The following is a 25,430-nucleotide window of genomic DNA, read 5'->3' as shown; positions in this document are numbered from 1 at the left end:
TGCCACAGCTCCCTGAACCTTTTCCAAGGTAATGGTGGTAGTAGCTGCCTTTCTCAGGCGAGAGGGTATCCGGGTTCACCCATACCTCGACGACTGGCTCATCAGAGCGGACTCTGCAGAAGAGAGTCGTCATGTAACAGCCAGAGTGGTCTCAGTACTGCAGTCTCTGGGCTGGGTCGTCAATATTCCTGACCTAAGGCGGTGCAAGCTTCAAAATCAGGTCCGTCTGCTCCTGAGGATGCCTCGCCCGCGAGCTTGGGACTTTGTCCAGCTGTTAGGGTCGATGGCGGCCACCTTGGATGTGGTGCCATGGGCGAGAGCACACATGAGACCTCTGCAGATGGCCCTGCTTCAACGATGGTCTCCTATGTCCCAGGATTATCAAGACTCAAGTGGCTCCCTGCGACCCGACTCAGTATGGAGTGATGGGTCTCAGACGGCATGCTGTGGCGAGGAATGCCGCTAGCGCTTCCCGATTGGTGCCTGGTGGTAACGGATGCCAGCCTGAAGGGCTGGGGAACACACTGCCAGGGAAGCTATGCCCAGGGTCTGTGGACACCCGAGGAAACGGGGTGGTCCATCAATTGCTTGGAACTGAGAGCGATATTCCAGGCTCTTCTGGCCTTTCACAAGACCCTGGAGGGACTGGCTGTCAGAGTTCTGTCGGACAACACGACAGCAGTGGCCTACTTAAATCGACAAGGCACTCAGTGTCAAACACTGGCCGCAGAGGCCACTCAGATATGCCACTGGGCCGAGCTACATCTACCACTTCTGTCAGCAGCTCACATAACAGGTCAGAGCAACGTGCAAGCTGACTTTCTAAGCAGTTATCAAATCGACCCTGCAGAGTGGGAACTGGCAGACGAAGTGTTCCTTCAGATCTGTGCCAAATGGGGAACGCCCGTAGCGGATCTTATGGCCTCAAGCACAAATACCAAAGTCCTGTCCTTTTTCAGCAGACGGAGAGATCCTCGCTCGGTGGAGTTGGATGCCTTGGCTCAACCCTGGCCCCCGGGCCTCCTGTATGTTCCCTCCGTGGCCCTTAATAGAGCGGCGACTCCTGCGAATTCGGCTGCATCAAGAAGTGGTGATCCTCCTTGCCCCGGATTGGCCCAGTTGGCCGTGGTATGCAGACCTCCGGCGGATGCTGGTGGAGGTTCCCCTTCCTTTGCCTCTGGTACCGAACCTGTTGACGCAGGGCCCGGTGACCATGGAGGATCCCTGCCGCTTTGGTCTTAAGGCATGGCTATTGAGAGGGCGCAATTGAGAGACAAGGGCTATTCTAACAAGGTCATCTCCACTCTCTTGCAGGCCCGCAAGCGTTCCACTTCCGTTGCCTATGCAGGGATTCTGGAAGGGCTGATGCGCCAGGCTTTGCCGGCACCGGGGGTGCTTGCGCCCCCGGTGCCGTTGATGGAGGCGCCGGTGTGTTCTAGCCCGATGCCGAGGCCTCCGACACCGACGCAGGTGGAATCCCTGTCGACGTCGATGGAGGGAGCTTCATCCCCGCCGGCGCGGGAGTCCACCGCTCGACGCCATCATCGAGGACATGATTCCTCTCAGTCGAGATGGGCCCGGTTCAGGTCTGAGCTGCAAGAGCTCATGTCCGACACCGAGGAAGAGGCCTCGTGGGGGAGGAGGAGGAGGACCCCAGATATTTCTCCTCAGAGGAGTCTGAGGGCCTTCCCTCCGACCCCACTCCTTCACCGGAGAGGAAGCTCTCGCCCCCTGAGAGCCTCTCCTTTGCCTCCTTCGTCAGGGACATGTCTATTTGCATTCCCTTCCCCGTGGTCTCTGTGGATGAGCCGAGGGCTGAGATGCTCGAGGTCCTCGACTATCCATCACCACCTAGAGAGTCTTCCACGGTGCCGTTGCACAATGTCCTCAAAGAGACACTGCTTCGGAACTGGCTGAAGCCCTTATCTAACCCCACCATCCCCATGAAAGCGGAGTCCCAATACAGGATCCACTCTGACCCAGAGTTGATGCGGCCTTAATTGCCTCATGACTCGGCGGTCGTGGACTCTGCTCTCAAGAGAGCACGGAGTTCGAGGGATACCGCCTCGGCGCCCCCGGGGCGGGAGTCTCGCACTCTGGACTCGTTTGGGAGGAAGGCCTACCAATCTTCCATGCTCGTGACCCGCATCCAGTCATACCAGCTCTACATGAGCATTCACATGCGGAACAATGTGAAGCAACTGGTGGACCTGGTCGACAAGCTCCCTCCGGAGCAGTCCAGGCCCTTTCAGGAGGTGGTCAGGCAGCTGAAGGCGTGCATAAAGTTCCTGTCCAGGGGTATCTATGACAACTGTGATGTGGCATCTCGAGCTGCGGCCCAAGGTATAGTGATGCGCAGACTCTCCTGGCTGCGTGCCTCTGACCAGGACAACCGCACCCAGCAACGACTGGCGGATGTCCCTTGCCAGGGGGATAACATCTTTGGCGAGAAGGTCGAGCAGTTGGTGGACCAACTACACCAGCGGGAAACCGCTCTCGACAAGCTCTCCCACCGGGCGCCTTCAGCATCCACCTCAGTAGGTGGACGTTGTTCCTGGGCCAGGCAGGCTGCGTCCTACGCCTACAACAAGCGTAGGTACACCCAGCCGGCCCGAAGGCCTCCTCAGGCACAGGGACAGTCCCAGCGCGCTCGTTCCCATCAACAGCGTGCGCCTAAGCAGCTCCCTGCGCCTCCACAGCAAAAGCTGGGGACGGGCTTTTGACTGGATCCATGGGAACATAGCTGCCATCAAAATGTCCGTACTGGACGACCTGCCGGTCGGGGGGAGGTTGAAGGTTTTTCACCAAAGGTGGCGTCTGATAACCTCCGACCAGTGGGTTCTCCAAATAGTGCGGTGCGGATACACCCTGAATTTGGCCTCCACTCCACCAAATTGCCCACTGGGAGCCCAATCCTTCAGCTCCAATCACAAGCAGGTACTTGCAGAGGAATTCTCCGCCCTTCTCAGCGCCAATGCGGTCGAGCCCGTACCACCCGGGCAGGAAGGGCAGGGATTCTATTCCAGGTACTTCTTTGTGGAAAAGAAAACAGGGGGCATGCGCCCCATCCTAGACCTGAGAGGCCTGAACAAATACCTGGTCAAAGAGAAGTTCAGGATGCTTTCCTTGGGCACCCTTCTATCAATGATTCAGAAAGACGATTGGCTATGTTCCCTGGATTTAAAGGACGCTTACACTCACATCCCGATACTGCCAGCTCACAGACAGTATCTCCGATTCCGTCTGGGGACACGGCACTTTCAGTATTGTGTGCTGCCCTTTGGGCTCGCCTCTGCCCCACGGGTGTTCACGAAGTGCCTAGTGGTGGTCGCGGCGCATCTACGCAAGCTGGGAGTGCACGTGTTCCCGTATCTCGACGATTGGCTGGTCAAGAACACCTCGGAGGCAGGGGCTCTCCGGTCCATGCAGTGCACTATTCACCTCCTGGAGCTGCTGGGGTTTGTGATAAATTACCCAAAGTCCCATCTCCAGCCAGCCCAATCTCTGGAATTCATAGGAGCTCTGCTGAATTCACAGACGGCTCAGGCCTTTCTTCTCGAAGCGAGGGCCCACAACCTCCTGCCCCTCGCTTCCCAGACCAGAGCGTCCCAGCAAGTCACAGCTCGGCAGATGTTGAGACTCCTGGGTCATATGGCCTCCACGGTTCATGTGACTCCCATGGCTCGCCTTCACATGAGACCTGCTCAATGGACCCTAGCTTCCCAGTGGTGCCAAGCTACCGGGAATCTAGAAGATGTCATCCGCCTGTCCCTCAGTTGCCGCAATTCGCTGCACTGGTGGACCATTCGGACCAATTTGACTCTGGGACGTCCATTCCAAATTCCGCAGCCCACGAAGGTGCTGACGACGGATGCATCTCGCCTGGGGTGGGGAGCTCATGTCGATGGGCTCCACACCCAGGGGCTGTGGTCCCTCCAGGAACAGGATCTTCAGATCAACCTCCTGGAGCTCCGAGCGGTCTGGAATGCACTGAAGGCCTTCAGAGATCGGCTGTCCTGCCAAATCATCCAAATTCAGACAGACAATCAGGTTGCAATGTATTACATCAACAAGCAAGGGGGCACCGGATCTCGCCCCCTGTGTCAGGAAGCCGTCGGGATGTGGCGTTGGGCCTGCTAGTTCGGCATGCTTCTCCAAGCCACATACCTAGCAGGCGTAAACAACAGTCTGGCCGACAGACTGAGCAGAGTCATGCAACCGCACGAGTGGTCGCTCCATTCCAGAGTGGTATGCAAGATCTTCCGAGAGTGGGGCACTCCCTTGGTGGACCTTTTCGCCTCTCAGACCAACCACAAGCTGCCTCTGTTCTGTTCCAGACTACAGGCACACGGCAGACTAGCGTCGGATGCCTTTCTCCTCCATTGGGGGACCGGCCTCCTGTATGCTTATCCTCCCATACCTTTGGTGGGGAAGACCTTACTGAAGCTCAAGCAAGACCACGGCACCATGATTCTGATAGCGCCTTTTTGGCCCCCGTCAGATCTGGTTCCCTCTACTTCTGGAGTTGTCCTCAGAAGAACCGTGGAGATTGGGGTGTTTTCCGACTCTCATTTTGCAGAACGACGGAGCGTTTCTGCACCCCAACCTTCAGTCTCTGGCTCTCACGGCCTGGATGTTGAGGGCGTAGACTTTGCTTCGTTGGGTCTGTCTGAGGGTGTCTCCCGTGTCTTGCTTGCCTCTAGAAAGGATTCCACTAAAAAGAGTTACTTTTTCAAGTGGAGGAGGTTTGTCGTTTGGTGTGAGAGCAAGGCCCTAGAACCTCGCTCTTGTCCTGCACAGAACCTGATTGAATACCTTCTGCACTTATCAGAGTCTAGTCTCAAGACCAACTCAGTAAGGAATCACCTCAGTGCAATTAGTGCTTACCATTATCGTGTAGAGGGTAAAGCCATCTCTGGAGAGCCTTTAGTCGTTCGATTCATGAGAGGCTTGCTTTTGTCAAGGCCCCCTGTCAAGCCTCCTGCAGTGTCATGGGATCTCAACGTCATCCTCACCCAGCTGATGAAACCTCCTTTTGAGCCACTGAATTCCTGCCATCTGAAGTACTTGACCTGGAAGGTCATTTTCTTGGTGGCAGTTACTTCAGCTCGTAGAGTCTCAGTGAGCTGCAAGCCCTGGTAGCTCATGCTCCTTGTACAAAATTTCATCATAACAGAGTAGTACTCCACACTCACCCTAAGTTCCTGCCAAAGGTGGTGTCGGAGTTCCATCTTAACCAGTCAATTGTCTTGCCAACATTCTTTTCCAGACCACATACCCGCCCTGCTGAACGTCAGTTGCACACATTGGACTGCAAGCGAGAGTTGGCCTTCTATCTGGAGCGGACACAGCCCCACAGACAGTCCGCCCAATAGTTTATTTCTTTCGACCCCAATAGGAAAGGGGTCGCTGTCGGGGAAACGCACCATCTCCAATTGGCTAGCAGATTGCATTTTCTTCACTTACGCCCAGGCTGGGCTGGCTCTTGAGGCACATGTCATGGCTCATAGTGTTAGAGCCATGGCAGCGTCAGTGGCCCACTTGAAGTCAGCCACTATTGAAAAGATTTGCAAGGCTGCGACGTGGTTATCTGTCCACACATTCACATCACATTACTGCCTCCAGCAGGATACCCGATGTGACATTCGGTTCGGGCAGTCGGTGCTGCAGAATCTGTTTGGGGTTTGAATCCAACTCCACCCTCCAGGACCCGATTTTATTCTATTCAGGCTGCACTCTGTTAGTTGTTCTTCGTAGGTCAATTTCTGTTATGCACTCGCCGTTGCGAGGTTCAATTGATCTGGGTTCTTGTTTTGAGTGAGCCTGAGAGCTAGGGATACCCCAGTCGTGAGAACAAGCAGCCTGCTTGTCCTCGGAGAAAGCGAATGATACATACCTGTAGCAGGTGTTCTCCAAGGACAGCAGGCTGATTCTTCTCACCTACCCTCCCTCCTCCCCTTTGGAGTTGCGTTTTACTCATTCCTTTGCTTGTCATTCAACTGAGCGGGAATGGTCGCGCACGGGCGGGAAGATGGCTTCGCATGCGCGGTGGGCGTGCCCTGCGTGCGGGACCGCCCGCGAAGTTTTGTTCCGGTTGGTGGGGGCTGCCTTGGACGTCAACCCCAGTTGTGAGAACAATCAGCCTGCTGTCCTCGGAGAACACCTGCTACAGGTATGTATCATTCGCTGTACTGTGCCTTCCTTCCTGCCTAAGGTGGTTTCAGCGTTTCACCTAAACCAGCCTATTTATCTGCCCTCCTTTACTAGGGAGGAGTTTCCAGAATCTTTTGGGCAGTTGCACCTTCTGGATGTGCGCAGGGCTGTGTTGCAATATCTGCAGATGTCTAATTCTTTCAGGACCTCTGATCACCTTTTTGTATTGTTGTCAGGTCCTCGCAGAGGGTCTCCAGCGTCTAAAGCCACTATAGCCCGTTGGCTTAAGGAAGCCATTTTTCTGCATGTCTGCTATCTGGCCGGCCTCCGCCTGACGCCTTTAAGGCACATATACCACAAGAGCAATTTCTTCCTCTTGGGCTGAGATGGGAGCACTCTCTTCAAGAGATATGTAGTGCAGCTACTTGGGCTTCTAAGCTCTCTTTTGCCCGTCATTACAGGCTGGATGTGGCTGCCAGGAGGGACGCGCTTTTTGGAGCACAAGTGCTTGCGTGTGGTGTGGCTTGTTCCCACCCTATCTAGGGATTGCTTTGATAAATCCCATTCTTAATGGATTCATCTGCTGCTGATGACAAGGAAGGGAAAATTAGGTTCTTACCTTGGTAATTTTCTTCCCTTTAGTCACAGCAGATGAATCCATGATCCCTCCCTGATTGACTCTGTTTTGTGTTCAGTTTTTCCTGCAGACATGTTACCTCATTGGGAGAAGTTGGAAAACAGTCTTCAGGATTTCTGTTCTACTACAGGAGGTTGAGTTTGTCCCTCTTTTGATGCTCCTGTTCTGGGGCGGTTGTTCGCTTTGAGGAAAGTTCATGTTATGCTGCTTTGCGGTTTAACACTGCTTTGGAAGCTTCAAAATACTGAGAGGTAGTGGAGCTAGCCGTCCTAGAGGCACTATGGTTTTCAGTGTTCTCTATCTCCCCCTGCTTGTAGGTGGACACAACCCATTCATAATGGATTCATATGCTGTGACTAAAGGAAAGAAAATTACCAAGGTAAGAACCTAATTTTCTCATACTAACTGCTGTTACCACATCCTCCGGCAAAGAGTTCCAGTACTTAACTATTCAGTGAGTGAAAAAATATTTCCTCCTATTTGTTTTAAAAGTATTTCCATGTAACTTCCTCAAGTGTCCCCTAGTCTTTGTACTTTTGGAATGAGTAAAAAATCGATTTACTTCTACTTGTTCTACACCACTCAGGATTTTGTACACCTCAATCATTTCTCCCCTCATCCGTCTCTTTTCCAAGTTGAAGAGACCTAACCTCTTCAGCCTTTCCTTATACGAGAGGAGTTCTATCCCCTTTATCATTTTTGTCACTCTTCTTTGAACCTTTTCTAATTCCGCTGTAGCTTTTTTTGAAATAAGGCGACCAGAACTGAACGCAGTACTGAAGGTGTGGATGCACCTTGGAGCAATACAAAGACATTATAATATTTTCGGTCTTATTCACCATCCCTTTCCTAATAATTCCTAGTATCCTGTTTGCTTTTTTGGCCACCGCCGCTGCTGCACACTGATCAGAAGATTTCAACGTATTATCAACAGTGACACCCAGATTTTTTTCTTGAGTGCTGACTCCCAAGATGGACCCTAGCATCAGGTAACTATGATTCAGATTATTCTTTTCAATGTGTATCACCTTGCATTTGTCCACATTAAATTTGATCTGCCATTTGGATGCCCAGTCTTCCAATTTCCTAAGCTCTTCCTGCAATATTTCACAGTCTGCATGTGTTTTAACAACCTTGAATAGTTTTGTGTCATCTGCAGATTTGATCACCTCACTCGTCGTCCCGATTTTCATATCGTTTATACATATTTTAAATAGCACCGGTCCCAGTACAGATCCCTGCGGCATTCCACTCTTCATCCTACTCCGTTGAGAGAAATGACCATTTAACCCTACCCTCTGTTTTCTGTCCAATAACCAATTCTTAATCCACATCAGAACCTTGCCTTCTATCCCATGACTCTTTAATTTTCTCAGGAGTCTCTCATGAGGAACTTTATCAAAAGCTTTCTGAAAATCTAGATACACTACATCAACCGGCTCACCTTCCACATGTTTATTCACACCTTCAAAGAAATGAAGCAGATTGGTGAGGCAAGACTTCCTTTGGTTGAACCCATGCTGACTCTGTCCCTCTGTCTACTTCTTCTGTAATTTTATTTTTTATAATAGTTTCTACTATTTTGCGTGGCACCGACATCAGGCTTACCGGTCTATAATTTCCAGAATCACCCCTAGAACCCTTTTTAAAAATTGGCATCACATTGACCACCTTCCAATCTTCAGGTACTATGGACGATTTTAATGACAGGTTACATATTACTAACAGCAGATCAGCAATTTCATGCTTGAGTTCTTTGGATACCTTTGGATATATGCCATCCAGTACGGATGATTTACTACTCTTTAATTTGTCAGTTGGCTCAGTAGACTGTAGAGAAGAGGACCCAGGCTCATATCCCCCCTCTACACTTGTGGTGGAAAGTGTGAGCATCCCAATACCCTCAAAATACCTACAGAACCCACATATAGGTGACCCCTGCAGGCATAAGGGCTGTTTTAGTGGTTTAAAGTTGGTTACAGTACATTGTTTGCTATTCCTGGAGGGCTCACCATACAATATAAGGGGGTTATGATGTGATGTGTGACTGGGACCTTTTATGTGTTTTTAGTGCCCCTAGACAGCCCCACTGCTTTGTTGGGATATCTGTATTGCCAGTCTAGTAAAACTGTTGGCCCCCAGACATCCCAATGGCTTGTTTTTGTGCTTTTTTTTTTTTCCTTGGATGTTTTTTTTGTTTGAAAATGACACTTAAAGAAAGACACGTTGAGCGCAAAAACTTCTAAAAGAGGGTGATTTTTCGGACCAAAAAGATGGTGTCCAAAATCACATTTGGATGTCATTGAAAATGCCCCTCTGAATATCTGAAATCTTCTTCATAACCATGTTTTAATTCCTCATTATAAAGAGCTGTAGCTTTCAATAGAGATGGATAGCAATGAAGTGTGCTACTGCACTAGTGAACACTAATACTATTAACGTACATTGTCATTAAATAGGTCCCATTTGGGACCTGTAATAAATAACATGCCACATTAGTGCCTTTTAGTAAATGTAGCCTTGTGGAGTGTTAATTTAAGGATTTTGGTGCCATTTAGCCTGTGTGCTGTACATCATGAGATCACTTAAGGGCCCTGTTTACTAAGTTACACTAGAGACGATCTAGCATTTTTAGCGCACACGCCAACCATGTAGTTGCCCATAATATTCCTCTGGTGTCTACACGGTTAGCTCATGCTAAAAACGATAGCACACCTTAGTAAACAGGGCTCTAAGACTTTTTAAAATCTAAATATGAGCACAAGGGAAATGAGTGAGTTGGTATAGAAATTTAAACTTTTTCTGAGCTTCACAGTTCAGTTCTTTTAACCACTAGGTCTTTCCACACTTCTGTAAGTAAGATGAGCCATTACTGTGATTAATCTATTTCCTAAGGCAAGCCGTATCTTACCACTTATGCTTGTTCCCAACAGAATAATTTATAATTCCATGGCGTCCCGCAGATCAATCCAGAGACTTGTGGGTTGTGTCCCTCTACCAGCAGGTGGCGATAGAGAGAACCTCCGAGGTTTGCTATATGTGGGCCTGTGCAGCCAGCTGAACCTCAGTATTCTCTCTATCTAGCAGGTGGAGGGACATCTCTGGGCAGCTCTGATTTCATCTGGCTACTGGTGTCCTTTGGGCCTAGTTTAGCACAGACAGGGGTTGAGTGGCTGTTTGCAGCTTGTGGTGTACCCCTGGTGGTGCCAGGTCCCTCCCGGTCTCCCCCTACCTTTCCTCCGCCTGTGGCTGTTGGCCTGATCGGGTGTTTCCTTTCTCTCCTGACTGAAAAAAAAAAAAAAGGTAAGAGACTTTGTTTTTGTTTAATCATACGGAGGAACTAGACGTTCTGCCGAGTCAGTTTTGGGGCAGGTGTTTGTGGAGCATGTCAATGCCTTCTGAGGCGGCTAAGCGCTGCTCCCGGTATGGGGGCTGGAGAGCAGCATCAGGGGAGTGTGAGTCCTGCCACTGCCAGCCCGCAGCAGGTGTTCAGTGCGACGGGCGTTCCCCTCAGGCGTCCGGTGAGGTGGAAGCGCAGGGGATAGTTTTGGTGGTTTCCTCGGGGCAGTTAGTGCATTGCGCATTGGCGGGCGCCATTTTTTCCTCTCAGGCATGACCCGCTCCACACGTGGCGGTTGATAGACAAGAGGTGCAGTGCGCTTCTGTGGCACAGGCTCCAGTGGAGGGAAGCAATGTACAGGGAGCAGCTGCAGCCTCTCAGTCCCTGCCAAAACATCCCTGGGTGGAGATTTTGGATCCCGAGAAGCTATCTGACACAGATGGCCCGGTTTTGTCTCCGGGCTCTCCCTCAGAATCTTTGGATTTTGCAGATGATGTCACCCTGCCGTCTGAGGAAGGGGATGATCCGAGGGCTGCCCGCCTTTTTCACAGGGAAGAGCTTCCCTCCCTGATTGTTAGGGCTTTTGAGATTTTGACAATTTCCCCCCTGAATCGTCAGGGGGAACAGGTCCTGTGCCCTCTATTATGTCTGGCTCCAAATGCCCACCTTGTTCCTTTCATGTGCATGAGTTATGAAGATCCTTATTTTGGCGCAGTGGGATACGCAGGACAGTGGGCTTAAGGTTGCTTAGAGCTATGTTGCGTCTTTACGCGCTACCTTCTCCTGACTTAGACTTGCTGAAGGTCCCTACGGTGGATTCCTTAATCACAGCAGTCACTAAGAAAACCACTCTCCGTGTGGAGGGTGGCACGGCACTCAAGGATCCTCAGGATTGTAAGTTGGAGACTTGCTTGAAGCTGTCCTCTGAAGTAGTGGCCCTTTCCCTGCAGGCCTCAGTTTGTGGCTCCTATGCGGCGCAGGCATGCTTATCGTGGGTACAGAAAGCCTCCTCTCTGGAAGATCTCATGGCTGTTTTGCCGGCCTTGGAGTCCGGTTTAGCCTTCCTTGCGGATCTTCTTTATGATCTTTTGAGGGCTTCGGTGAAGGAGGGTTTCCTAGCGGTCACCATGCATCGCTGGCTGTGGTTACAGCATTGGGCTGCAGACGTGGCCTCTAAGTCATGTTTAGCAAGACTTCCTTTTAGGGGAAAGCTTTTGTTTGGGACGCACTTAGAACAGATTGTGAAGGACCTCTGTGACTCTAAGGGCCAGTGCCTCCCGGAGGACAGGTCCAAGTTCGTATGACCGGCAGGACCTAGACCTAAGTTTAGGGATACACGGAGTTACCGTCCAGGTCGCGGGGCCTCTGTTCAGAGAGCAAGGTCTTCTCAGAGGCCTCAGCCCTTTTGAGGTGACAAGCGGGCCTTCCTTTCCGGTAACAGAAACAAGTCCGCAGCCAGGTCCGCCCAATGATGGGACCCTGGTCCATATTCAGCCAGTTATTGGGGGCAGACTGCCCCTATTCCTGGTGGGGTGGACCAGGGTAACATCCGACGAATGGGTCTTGGAGGTTATCAGAGACGGCCAGAAGTTAGAATTGGCTCGTCCGATAGTAGTCTCTTTTCTGGAATCTCCTTGCAAATGTCCCGCCAAGGTGCAGGCTGTTCGACACACCCTCCTCAACTTAAAATGTCTGGGTGCCGTCCAGCCCGTACCCCCAGCAGAAAGAGGGTACGGTCGATACTCCATTTATTTTGTGGTGCTAAAAAAGGGCGGTTCTTGGTGACCCATCTTAGATCTCAAGTGCATCAACAGGTCCTTGCGGGTTTGGCTTTTCTGCATGGAAACCCTCCGATATGTGATCGCAGTGGTACAGCAAGGGGAGTTTTTCACCTCTCTCGATCTCAAAAAGGCTTGTTTATACATTCCAATCTGGCCTCCCCACAGGCACTTTCTTCACTTTGCAGTGTTTGGTCGTCATTTTCAATTCAAAGTGATGCCCTTCGGCCTAGCCACAGTGCCTCGGATCTTTTCCAAGGTCCTGGTAGTAGTGGTGGCCTATCTCAGGAATGAAGGGAATCAGGTCCATCCCTATCTAGATGACTGGCTTGTGTGGGCGTCGTCTTTTGAGGAGAGTTGGCGGGCAACCGACAAAGTGGTCGGGTTGCTTCAGTCGCTTGGTTGGGTGATCAACTTCACAAAGTGCAGCCTAACGCCTTCCCAAACGCTGGAATAGTTGGAGGTGTGCTTCGATACCCGAACAGGGATAGTTTCTCTTCCTTCAGCTCGAGCACAGCTGTTACGGGCTCAGTTTCGAGCGCCGTTTGAAACTCCTTACCCACGGGCTTGGAACTATGTATAAGTTCTAGGTTTCATGGCCTCCACCTTGGACGTGGCAGTTTCTGAGCCGTTGGCCTCCACTCTCGGAGAATTACGAAGTTCGGGTGCCATGTTCGGCCTGTCTTCACACAATCATGCACTGGTGGTTCATTCAAAAGAATCTGGTGTCGGGCATTCCTCTGACAACTGAAGACTAGAAGATAGTGACCATGAATGTGTCACTGTCTGGCTGGGGGGCTCATTGCCTGCAGCAGACAGCCCAGGTTGTTTGGACTTCGACGGAGGCGTCATGGTCCATCAACCGCTTGGCATTATGAGCGATTCGTCTTTCCCTTTGGGAGTTTCTGTCTCTTCTCCACGGTTGCCCAGTTCGAGTTCTTTCAGACAATGCGACGGCGGTCGCCCATGTAAACCGTCAAGAGGGGCACCAGGAGTGCACCCCTAGTGCGAGAGGCGGCTCTCATCTGGCGTTGGGCAGAGACTCATCTCTCTTTCTTGACAGTGGCTCATATAGCAGGGTCACAGAATGTGCAAGCGGACTTTCTCAGTCACCGCCAGTTGGAGCCGGGGGAGTGGACGCTCTCCCTCTGGCCTTCGATCAGATAACTGCCCGTTGGGGGATGCCAGAGATGGATTTAATGGCCACCGCATTCAATGCGAAGGTTCCCCGTTTCTTCAGCAGGGGACGAGAGCTGGGCTCAGAAGGCATCGATGCGCTTCTTCAACCTTGGCCCAGTGGCCTGCTCTATGCCTTTCCCCCGTGGCCAATGATGGGCAGGTTACTGACTCGCATTGCCAGTCATACCGGTCTAGTGATCCTAGTGGCCCCGGATTGGCTCAGACGACCCTGGTATGCAGATGTGATCAGGCTTCTGTTCGATCGTCCTTTTCTGCTACCGACGCAGGACGGTCTCCTGCTGCAGGGGCCAGTCACGATGGAGGATCCCTCCCCCTTTGGTCTTACGGCCTGGCCCTTGAAAGGGCAAGGTTGAGAAGAAAAGGGTATCCCTGGGAGAACCTACACATTGGTCTAGTGTAAGAAAAGTATATTTGCTGCTGTTGATGTACATACACACCCATGCAGTTTTATACTATTTGTTTGTCACATGTAAAATATGCTTTCACATGCAAAATGCTTTATAAAAATTACCCAGTATGAGTATTTATAGAAACAACTTCTAGGGGCCCTTTTACTATGCTGCGGTATGCACTAATGCATGCTTTAGCAGATTAAATCCAGTACTGAGGGACATGCTTATGTGTCCTATGGTAGTTTTGGGATTGGTGCATGCTTCCCATGCAATAAAAAATAGAATTTATTTATTTTTTAGTGCTGGGGCAGAGAGTAGGCATGTACTATATTAATTGGTTATTGCAGTTACATCGCTGTGCGCTAACCGATTAGCACGTGGTTAGCGCGTGAGCCCTTACAATCTAGAAAATAAGTGTAGGTAAGTGCTCACATACTAATGGCCACTCGCTAATGGGAAAATTAGCATGTTGGCCATTAATGGGACTAATCGAAAATCGGGCATTTTACTGCTGTGCTAAAATTGGCCTCAGTGAATGGGAAAGACCTGTGCTGGGGATAGTGCTGGCCACCTTTTATTGCAGCTTAGTAAAAAGACTCCCTAGACTTAGATCATCACCAAGAAGTTATCTATATATATAAAACTCACCCTCAATGTTCTATTTTGACTGACGTCACTGAAGCCAGGTTCGTAAGTTCGAAGCTCTGAAGCCACGAAAATCACAGTCTCTGGGCCCCGCTCTCGCGTCAAACGTTATGACGTTGAGGGCGGAGCACATTCTCACCTCCAACGTTCTACTGCACTGTAGCTCTGCTCCGTCCTCGCGTCAAAACGCGATGACGAGGGCGGGGCAGACGTTACTGTATGGGTTCGTACTGCAGGGGCATTGACATCACGCTAAAATCGTCTGTTTCTGTTTCGCCAGGTCAGTGGGGTGGGGGGGCCTTCGGAGAGGGGGGAGCGCCGGCAGCGACGACATGGGTGGGGGTGGAAGGGGGTGCACTGGCAACAGAGACATCGGGGGGGGGGAAGGCAACGGTGACGGATGCTGGGGGGCGTGGCAAAAGGGGCAGGGTGAGAGGACATTCGCAGGGAGGCTGCAGGGGGGCAGGGACACAATATTATCGCTGGCTGGCTGCACGGGGGGGGGGGGGCAGGAGACACACCAAAATCGCAGGGTGGCTGCTGGGGGGCAGGGGACACAGGAAAATCACTGGCTGGCTGGACGGGGGGCAGGGGAGACAGCACAATCGCTGGATGCCTGGAGGGGGGGCAGGGGACAGAGGACAATCACTGGGTGGCTGCAGGGGGGCCAGGGGGCACAGGACAATAGCAGGGTGGCTACAGGGAGGGCAGGGGAGATAGGATAATCACTGGGTGGCTGGAGGTGGGGCAGGAGACAGACAACAAATGCAGGGTGGCTGGAGGGGGGGCAGGGAATATAGAAGGCTCACTGGGTGCCTGGAGGGGGCGCAGGGGACACAGGAAACTCGCTGTGTGGCTGCAGGGGGCCAAGGGACAGAGGAGACTCGCTGCTTGGCTGCAGGGGGGGGGGCAAGGGAGAGAACGCCATTGGTGGGTGGCTGCAGGGGGGCAAGGGAAAAAGTATAATCGCTGGGTGGCTGGAGGGGGAGCAGGGGAGAGAGGAGAATCGCACGGTGGCTGCAGGGGAGGCCAGAGGAGACACACTCGCACCCAGCACTCTCGCTCTCTCTCACACACACACACTCGCACATTCACTCTCACTGTCTCACACACAGTCAATCTCACACATACTCTCTCAAACATACACACTACAAGGAAAACCTTGCTAGCGCCCGTTTCATTTGTGCCAGAAACGGGCCTTTTTTTACTAGTATTGTATAAATGTTTTTATATTTATTGAATTTTTGAAGTATAGGTGTTTGATACAAGATTAGACCTCCTTTCCTTCTCACTTAAATGATGACTTTTACATACCTTGACAATTGTAATAAATTAAAAGTAACCCCACCCAAAGTGAAAAGCTTAGCAGCAGGAAATTGGTATACCCAAAGGCGCTTAAAACAAGTTCAGTCCAGGCAGATTACCAAGGATTTTCAATAGGTAACATTAGTTCAGTTTTCATTAGTGGATCTATGTTACACTTGTTATTTATAGGTAAAGGTTTAGGGGGTCTTTTACTAAAGATTAACTTGAGTTATCTGCAGCAAAGCCCATAGGAATAAAATGAGCCCTACTGCAGATAACTCGAGCTAATCTTTAGTAAAAGACTCCCTTAGGGAACCATAACAGGTTTTCTAAGGAATAAAGTCACTAAGGTCCCTGTTTGACAAAGTGTTACTAGCGTTTATAGCGCAAGCTAAAATTAGCGCATGCTAAACGCTAGAGACACTCATATATTCCTGTGGGAATCTCTAGTGTTAGCGTGCTTGCCTATAGCACGGCTTAGTAAACAGGGCCCTAAGTGAGAATACTGTTTTCTGCTGTGCAGTTGTGTAAAGTTTTTATTTTGCGATTAAATAACATTTTTGGAATACTTTAGTTTTGGGAGCTCTAGTGCATTATTCATAGTCCTCTCTAGATGGGATATATTACATGCAAGTAGAAACTAAAGGCCCCATATTCAAAGGTATTTATCTGATAAAATAAGTTGGCATTTAAAAAAAATATAGTGACCACCAGGTTTCAGTATCAACCTGATAATTTTTAGGTGTTAGAAGTGATAAATATAGTGACAGTGTCATTTCTGTTGCTTGCTAGGTTAGAACCTAGTCTTATTTTACAAGTTCAGTTGACTCTTCTCCATTCCCCTAGCAAAAGACCTGAAATTGTCCCATGTGCTTCTCTGCTCTGTGGTGCTATAATTTCTGTCATTTTGATTTCCCTAGTAACACTAGACACGTATAACCGTGAACAGGCTAAAAGAACTGCAAGACAGATATCTGCAAGACAGATATCAGTCTACTGTTCATAGACAGTATTCTTTGCAGACTACATCTCCTTCATCTGGATTCCTTGGGAAGGAGGAAAGGGAAAGTGCAGACTGTCTCTCACTTCTGTCGTTTTGATTTCCTTAGCAAAATGTTTATCGCAAATGGAGGAATGGATAAACATGTTCTTCAAATCAGTCACCTTACTTTCTTACTCATCTATATGTTACAACTTTGCCTTACCTTTCACTACCAATTGTAATGTTCTATTACGTATTGTGTTGACATTGCTAGTATACCATGTCATACTTTGTATTGTTTTCAAATAATTTTACTGCTGTAATTGCCTATTGCTCATATTTGATCTATTCTTACTGTACACCGCCTTGAGTGAACTCCTTCAAAAAGGCGGTAAATAAATCCTAATAAATAAATAATGGCAGCCATTATCCAGATTAATGCTTTAGCCAAGGCTGGCTATGGATACTCAGTGGCACTATTCAGACAGTGCCAGGGTGGAGCTAATAGTTATCCAGAGAACAGCAATATGCAGACCATCCAGATAGTGAAGTTAGGTCAGATAGATTGCTGTTCTAATTTTTTATCCGGTTAGCTATCTTGATAACAGCATATCACTTCTATCCGTATAGCTATGGCTCTCCGTACCCTCTATGGGTATTCAGTGCTGCTCTCTATCCAAATAGCGGCACTGAATATCCATGAATAATATCAAAGCTGTAGCTGGCATTTAAAACATATGCCAACTGTGGAGTTTAAATATCAGCCTGTGCATTTCTAAGTTTTGACATCTTTCCTTTTAATGTCCAGCTTTTCTTTTAATACATGATCAAACAAGATAGTGGTGATTCATTTTGGGATGCAAATTCTGAAGTCGTCATTGTAGAATATAGGGAAATCTTATGAGACAAAATTGCTGTGTCTTTAAATCAAAATATATTGTTTTCACAGGATCCCTACCAACAGAGCACTGTAAGGACATATATAGTCCAGAATCCAGTCCAGGTATGTTCAATGGTAGCGGTATGGTTGATTTTTCCTTCTTTCTCATGTTGTACTGTAAGTTAACACATTTCAAGGGCATTTATTGTGTTTGGGAAGCAGTACCTGTGAAGCTTACCAGGGATAAAGCCTTTGTGAAAATGGATGGAAAATCCTACTATTAGAGTGCAGTATTGCTTGCCCCTTGACTTTAGTGAATCTGAATGAAACAAATGAGCCAAATAATTCAGCATTGGGAAATTAATCAAAATGGGCAACTCATCTGAAACTATTGAACTGAAAATGTTTTCCATTATGACTATATCCAGCACTGCCTTTCAGCTATCCTGCAGATGTCACAAAAATGGTACTCCACTTTTTTTTTGCCCAGTGCTGAGGCTGCGATTTCTCTCCCATTCTGTGACTATGGAAAAAGAGCTTAGTAAATCGATCCCCAGGTTTTCTCATAAATAGGCTAAAGCACCAGTCACTGTCAGTTTGTTGTATTATTATTATCTTATTTAGGGGCCCTTTTACAAAGGTTCAGTAGGGCTACTGCATGGGTTGCGTGCACCCAGGTTCCCTGTGGTAGTTCTGCATTTGCTGCGTGCTGTTCCCTGAATTAGAAAATAATTTTATTTTCTAGGGCGGGGAGTAGACATTGCCGCACGCTGCCTGATTACCGCACATATAGCGCGTGAGCCCTTGCCGCCTTCTAAATAGGAGGTGATAAGGGCTCGGGCAGTAATGGCCGCTCGCTAATTTGGAAATTAGCATGTGGCCATTAATGGCACAAATATAATTTCAGCCATTTTAGAGCCGTTCTAAAAAGTGGCTGGAGTGCGTGGGAAACCCATGTGCTGAAACTATCGCCGGCCACTTTTTAGCATGACTTAGTAAAGGGACCCCTTAATTTGTGTATGCAGCCATAAAAATTGCAAATGCATTGTAGAGGCTGGGATGAAAGCTTTATATAGACATTAAGCAAAATACTTCTGGAGATCTAGTATGTAAAAGAAAAGTAATTTTTATTTATTATACTTTTTCAGCCACCATTGTCTCCATTTCTGAAAGGGGTGAATTTTATCCCAGGGAATAATGTTATCTATGAAAAGACAATAAGGAGGGTTGAAGTGCAGAATCCTGAACAGGTGAGATGGCTGTTATGTGCTGACCTAAGTTTTCAGGTATAGCATCTCTTCAGAATTCATTAGCCAAAATTATGGAAATGTCTTCTCATCCCTCCTATATTTTATTGTCCTGGTATAAACTATGTTACACAATCTACACCAATATAAAGAATACAAAAATAGTTTTTCCTTAGTACAGAAACATGTGATTCTTTGGATTTTAGATTTAATTTTCTTTCCAAATCTCAATTTTAAGGCACGTTACAGTTCAGGTACTGTAGTTTATTTCCCTGCTTAGGAGGGTTTACAGACTAACTTGTATCTGAGACAGTGTGAATTGCACAAGGACAGAAATGTCAGCTGGAGAAGTGAGAATTTGAACTCTAGCTTCTCTATCCATTAGACTACTCCACTGTAATCTGAGCTATATCTTATCCGACACATTTCCTATTCACATTTTTGTTACTCTGTTCTGCAAAAGAGGACCTTTATGTAGAATAAAATCAAGGATATTAAACCAGGCAAGTGGTTCAATAGCAGTGCTTTACACTGCCATGAGTAGTACTGGAGTTTATTTCACATTCCTGACAGGGTAGAGGATGTTGCAGAGGTAGTGTTCATAGCCCCTGGGATGATGCAGTCCCAGTCACCATGCAACAGTGACATGTGAAGCTGAAGCCCCATTTTACATAGAGCATAGGCCCTGAATTGAGACATCTAGGTCAGGACGTCCTCAGTTCCATTGGTATTTTCAAAAAAGGTCTGCTGAAGTAGTTCCTTTTCTAAAATACATGCAGGAGTGCACATGTATTTGCAGGCATGTGCAGTAGGAGCAGCCATTTTACAAATATGCACATTTTAAAAATGAACATTATAAACCCAGCATCTTCCACTTGGAGGAGTTGGTACTTACTATGTGGAAGTGGCAATTTTGCAACTTTTATGCATAAGTACCAACACTTTAATACACAGTTGCTCTGTGTTACAAACCTACATGTGTAAGTGCTGCCAATTAAGCAATAATGCTGCAATGTTAACATGGTTCATTTTGAATGTCACCCTTAATCCCTCATGCAAAGACGTGACTTAAACACTAACTTTTTTTAAACCTATATCCCCCTCATTCTATAACTTTAGAGCCTAAATGTAAGCAGAGTCGGTGAGCTTCAGGCCCTAGTGGCAGATCCACCTTATTAAATTTCATCATAACAGAGTAGTTCTACACACGCACCCTAACTTTCTGCCTAAACTTGTGTCAGAGTTCCATCTGAACCAGTTGATTGTTCTTCCAGCATTCTTTCCTGAACCTCATGCCCATCCTGGCGAAAGCACACTGTGGACTGTAAGTGAGCATTGGCATTTTACTTGGAACGGACTAGTCCCTACAGAGAGTCCACCCAGCTTTTTGTTTCTTTTGATTTCAACAGAATGGGAGTCGCCTTAGGAGAAATGCACCATTTCCAGTTGGCTGAAAGATTGCATTTCATTCACTTATCTCCAGGCTGGGCTGACTCTTGTCAAGGCTCATACTGTCAGAGCCATGGCGGCATCGGTAGCCCACTTGAAGTCAGCCTCCATTGAAGAAATTTGCAAGGCTGTGACGTGGTCTTCAGTCACACATTCATATCTCATTAATGCCTTGAGCAGGGCACCTGACGGTATAGTCGGTTTAGACAGACAGTTCTGCAGAATTTGTTTTGGATCTAGAATCCAATTCCACTCTTCTAGGCCCATTTTGTTCTGTTCCAGGCTGCACTCTCACATAGTTGTATATAGTTTTAGGTTAATTACTGTTTGCCCTCACCATTGCAGGGTCTAGTTGACCAGTGGCGTTTGTTTTCGGGGAGCCTGGTAGCTAGGGATTCCCATATGTGAGAATATGGCCTACTTGTCCTCAGAGAAAGCGAAGATACTTACCTGTAGCAGATATTCTCAGAGGACAGTAGGCCATTCATTTTCATATTCCCTCCCACCTCCCTTTGGAGTTGATTTTATACTATGTTATAGTACTGATGGTCCCTTGCGGTGGACGGGAAGGCACTTGTGCATAAGTGATGGGAATGCTGCACATGTTCTTAAAGCTGTATTAGCTTGTTTAAGCTTCGCACTGAGGGATGTGGATGACCTAACCCACATGTGAGAATAAATGACCTGCTGTTCTCGGAGAATACCTGCTACAGGTAAGTATTTTTGCTCTTTCTGAAATCTGTTTTAACATATTTATTTTATTTTTATTTATTCATGCTTGTATCCCGCAATTATCCAAAAACGAGTTTCGGTTCAATGTGGCTTACATTTAACAATTGTTAGAGATTAAATTGATTCAATTACATTTACAAGGTTTTATGATGCTTTATTTTACAGTGGTTGGCAAGATAACTATTAGTGCATATGGGGTAGTCATTGGGTTTCTTGAGAAGATATGTCTTAGTTCATTTATTAAATGAAAAAGATGAGTTACAGTTAGAGTTGTGTTGTGTATTGTTGTGTCAGAATGATTAGTGCATATTTTACTCATACATTTCCTGAAGAGGTTGGTTTTTAGGTCTTTTCTGAACTGGAGGTAGTTCGTGATGCTTCTTATGACTATGGGAATTGAGTTCCACCATTTTGAGCCTAGGTAGCTAAATCCCACAGTGTAGGTGGACTTGTATAGTACATGTTTGCAGTTGGGCAGGTGAAGTAGTAGTTCCTTGTCATCAAGCAGATGAATCCATTACGTATGGGTTGTGTCCATCAACTAGCAGGGGGAGATAGAGAGCACTGAAAAACCATAGTGCCTCATGGCCAGTTAGCTCCATCTGCCTGACTGCCTATTCAGTATTCTCTAACTCCCCAGTAGGGTGGTCGCAGCTTATTCAGCTCCTTCAGAAATCTGCCTGGGGTGGCTCCTGTGCTTTGGCCAGTTGTAGCAGGGGTGTTGTGGCTGATGGTGCCCACTTTAAAGGCACATAGGTTCGCCCTTTCCCGGCACCCGATGTGGATGTAGACACATAGGTTTGCCCTGTCCCTGTCTTTTCCCACGCTTTCATTTGTGGATGCAGGCACATTGGTTCGTCCTTTCCCTTTCTACTGATCCTCCGGAGTTGGAAATTTGCCTCTATTGCTGTTGCCTCTAACTTTCCTCACAGCGTTAAAATAAATAAATAAATAAATAAAAGTCGCATCGTGCTTTGGCGCTGTGATTCCAGAAAAGAGGTTTTCTTCTGATTGTGCAGCGTGACCGGAGCTCTGGGACTCGGTCTGGAGAGGTAAGAGCGTTTTCTAGCTCCTCCGGGGAGGGCCCGCGATCGGGACGTTTTTGGTTCGAATCCGCCATTTTGAATTTTCCGCCGTTTTTTTGGCGATGGCTGCGGAGGTTGTTAAGCGCTGTTCCAGTTGTGGCAAGCGCAGATCAGCAGCAGGGCTCTGTAAATCGTGCTCTTCAGATGTCAGAGCCGGCCCAAGCATGGCGAGCGATGTTTCTTCCCGCTCACTGGAGCTGGCAGCGGGCGCCATTTTGAACACGCAGCATGGCACGACCCCCGTTGAAGCGGAGGGGTTTGAATCTGGAGGGGAGCCTCGTGTGGAGGCTAACAGGGAAGCTTCTAGCCCCGGACTGGAACCGGGAGGCCGGGGTGAGCCCTTCTCCCCTGAATTTGTGTTACTGCTGCATAAAGCATTCATGTTAAAAAGAGCTCTCCTGCAGGGGTCTCATTTGGCCCTGCTAACTGTTCCCCCTCCAGTGGAGCCTGGCCTTGGATTGCCGTCAGGCGTGTTCTCCCCTGACGGCGGGCCGCAAGACAAGCGCAGAAAGGTTAATTCCCCTTCAGAGAGTGGTACAGCCCCTTCTCTCCCCCCGTGGTCGGGATGTGAGGATTCTGAGGGGTCTGGCAGGCCCTCGTGGTCTGAAGAGCCAGAGGAAGGTGCAGGATTGCCACCGGATCCAGATGATCCTTCCGCGGTGAGGATTTTCCACCTGACGAGCTGTCAGCGCTTATTTCTGATGCCCTGCAGGCCCTCTCTAAAGATCCTGGGAGTGGCAAAGCTTCCTCTGGTAATCCGAGGATAGCAAGTACTAAGAAGCTTGCTCGAGCCTTTCCTTTGCATGACTCCATCCAAGAGCTTATTTTGGCTCAATGGGCTGACCCCGAGGGGCCTTTGAAAGTCGCCAGGGCAATGGGGCAGTTATACTCTGTCAGGTTTCCCGGCGAACCTCTGGATAGTGAGCCCTTGGACCACTGCCGAGAGGCGGCAGCAGCAGGAGAATCACCCAAACACAAGACAAGGCAAAACGGAACTGGAACACAGTGGACTGGAGCAAGGCTTCACCTACACTTAGCCGCCCTTCACCAGGAGTTGAGCTCCTGGCTGCAAGCGGCCGGCAGGACTTACCGGACAGGACAAGAAGGCGGAACTGCAGGACACAGCAGCCGGCCGAAAAACAGCAGGTCACACTAGAAACATGCTGGGGTCCCAAGTAGGCAGCAGGCAGACGAATAGTCCAGAAACAAGCCAGGTCTGGGCAGGCAGCAGGCAGACAAATAGTCCAGAAACAAGCCGGGTCTGGGCAGGCAGCAGGCAGAAGAATAGTCCAGAAACAAGCCAGGTCTGGGCAGGCAGCAGGCAGGAGAATAATCCAGGAGACAAGCAGGGTCAAAGACACAAAAGGGAAAAAATAGCACAGACGCACTGCAACAACTATCACCAAAGGAAACACCTCTGAGGACCTCTGTTGCAAGACAAACTAGAGACCTACCCAGGTGGTTAATAAAGGAGACCTACAAGGGAGTTCACTAAGTACGGGTACTGCTTGGTTCCAAAAAACTCCCAAAACACTCTGGAAGGCTGGAAGATCCGGACCGGACTAGCATATCTTCTGGAACATGGGAAACAGTAAACCATCAGTTCCCAGCACCCGCCAGGTTTAACCACCGGGGGCCGAGGTGTCTGTAAGCAAGGAACCTGGGCACAACCGTGACACCTCTAAGTGAGGAGCATTTAGCGCGTTTAGCATTGCCTAAAGTGGATGCCCTAGTCATGGCTGTGACAAAGAGAACTACCCTCCCTGTTGAAGGAGGAGTTGCCCTGAAGGACATGTAGAACCAACGCCTGGAATCAGCTATGAAACGGTCCTTTGAAATTTCAGGCCTATCCTTACGGGCGTCTGCATGCAGCTGTTATGCTGCCCGAGCCTGCCTCACTTTGTTACAACAGGCAGTGGAACAGCCTGGAGATGGAGCGGAGCCCCTTGCAGAGGTGGCACCGCGGATGGAGTCGGCCTTGTCGTTCTTGGCTGACACCCTTTATGATCTGGTCAGAGCTTCGACTAAACAGATGGCCGTGGCGGCTCGCTGTCTTCTATGGCTACGGCACTGGGCGGCTGACATGGCCTCTAAGCAAAGGCTGGTGAAGTTGCCCTTCCAAGGCCTTCTCCTATTTGGTGAGGAGTTGGAGAAAATTATTTTATTTATTTTTTTAATTTTTATTACATTTGTACCCCGCGCTTTCCCACTCATGGCAGGCTCAATGCAGCTTACATATACAGGTACTTATTTGTACCTGGGGCAATGGAGGGTTAAGTGCCCAGAGTCACAAGGAGCTGTGCCTGAAGTGGGAATCGAACTCAGTTCCTCAGTTCCCCAGGACCAGAGTCCACCACCCTAACCACTAGGCCACTCCTCCACTGGGGGATGCTAAACCCCAGCGCTTACCTGAGGATAGGCCGTGGCCGTCTTCCAAGGGTCAGGCGGTTCCCTCCTCCGTGAAGCTAGAAGGTACCGCCCGGGGCATTCTGCTGGATTCACTTCTCGTGCCCGCTTTCAGCAGAGGAACTCCTTTCATTCAGACAAGCGTTCCGCAGCGACTGGCTCAAGGCCTGGAGTTCAAGGGTGACCCTCTCAATGATGGTGCACCGGCCCTCTCCTCGATTCCTGCAATAGGAGGACGGCTTTCCCTCTTTCTCGAGGAGTGGGTCAAGATTTCCTCAGATCAATGGGTTTTGGACCTGATCAGAGATGGTTACAGAATAGAATTCAATGCCCCGGTGAGAGACGTGTTTGTGGAGTCCTGATGCGGTTCTGCCATCAAACGGGCGGCAGTAGAGGAGACCTTGCAAGGTCTCCTTCACCTAGGGGCGGTGTCCCCGGTGCCTCCCGCCGAACACTGCTCAGTCCGTTACTCCATTTACTCTGTGGTGCCACGAAAAGGCGGGTCTTTTCGGCCCATCCTCGACTTAAAAGAAGTCAACAAGTCACTAAGAGTGCGGCATTTTCACATGGAAACCCTGCGCTCCGTCATTGCTGTGGTACAGCCAGGAGAGTTTCTCACGTCTCTGGACCTGAAAGAAGCTTACTTGCACATTCCTATTTGGCCCCCGCACCAAAGGTTTCTGCAGTTTGTGGTGATGGGAAAACATTTCCAGTTTCGCGCCTTGCCTTTTGGCCTCGCCACAGCTCCCCGAACCTTTTCCAAGGTGATGGTGGTAGTAGCTGCCTTTCTCAGGCGAAAGGGTATTCGGGTTCACCCGTACCTAGAAGACTGGCTCATCAGAGCGGACTCGACAGAGGAGAGTCTTCAGGTAACAGCCAGAGTGGTCTCAGTACTTCAATCTCTGGGCTGGGTCGTCAATATAGCCAAAAGTCACCTGACCCCCTCAATCTCTAGAATATTTGGGGGTCCAGTTCGACACGGCCTTGGGCTTTGTTTATCTACCCGAGCAAAGGCGGTGCAAGCTTCAAAATCAGGTCCGTCTGCTCCTGAGGATGCCTCGCCCCCACGCTTGAGACATTGTCCAGCTGTTAGGGTCGATGACAGCCACCTTGGAAGTGGTGCCCTGGGCGAGAGCGCACCTGAGACCTCTGCAGTGCTCCCTGCTTCAACGATGGTCTCCAATTTCTTAGGATTATCA

General features: G+C 49.0%; 1 protein-coding gene across 1 annotated transcript in view; it reads left to right on the top strand.

Annotated features, from left to right (window-relative positions):
• The window catches only part of POF1B (POF1B actin binding protein), a 193,265-nt gene that overhangs the window by 64,072 nt on the left and 103,763 nt on the right, over positions 1 to 25,430 (top strand). The window contains exons 2-3 of the mRNA XM_030209028.1: positions 17,382 to 17,435; positions 18,461 to 18,562. Coding sequence (XP_030064888.1) covers positions 17,382 to 17,435; positions 18,461 to 18,562 — 156 coding nt within the window. The remainder of the gene's footprint in view (positions 1 to 17,381; positions 17,436 to 18,460; positions 18,563 to 25,430) is intronic.

Source organism: Microcaecilia unicolor, chromosome 7 (genome assembly GCF_901765095.1).
Source record: "Microcaecilia unicolor chromosome 7, aMicUni1.1, whole genome shotgun sequence".
NCBI classification, from domain to species: domain Eukaryota; kingdom Metazoa; phylum Chordata; class Amphibia; order Gymnophiona; family Siphonopidae; genus Microcaecilia; species Microcaecilia unicolor.
Note: the sequence above shows the minus strand (reverse complement) of the source record. Positions and strands in the feature narration are given on the sequence as shown.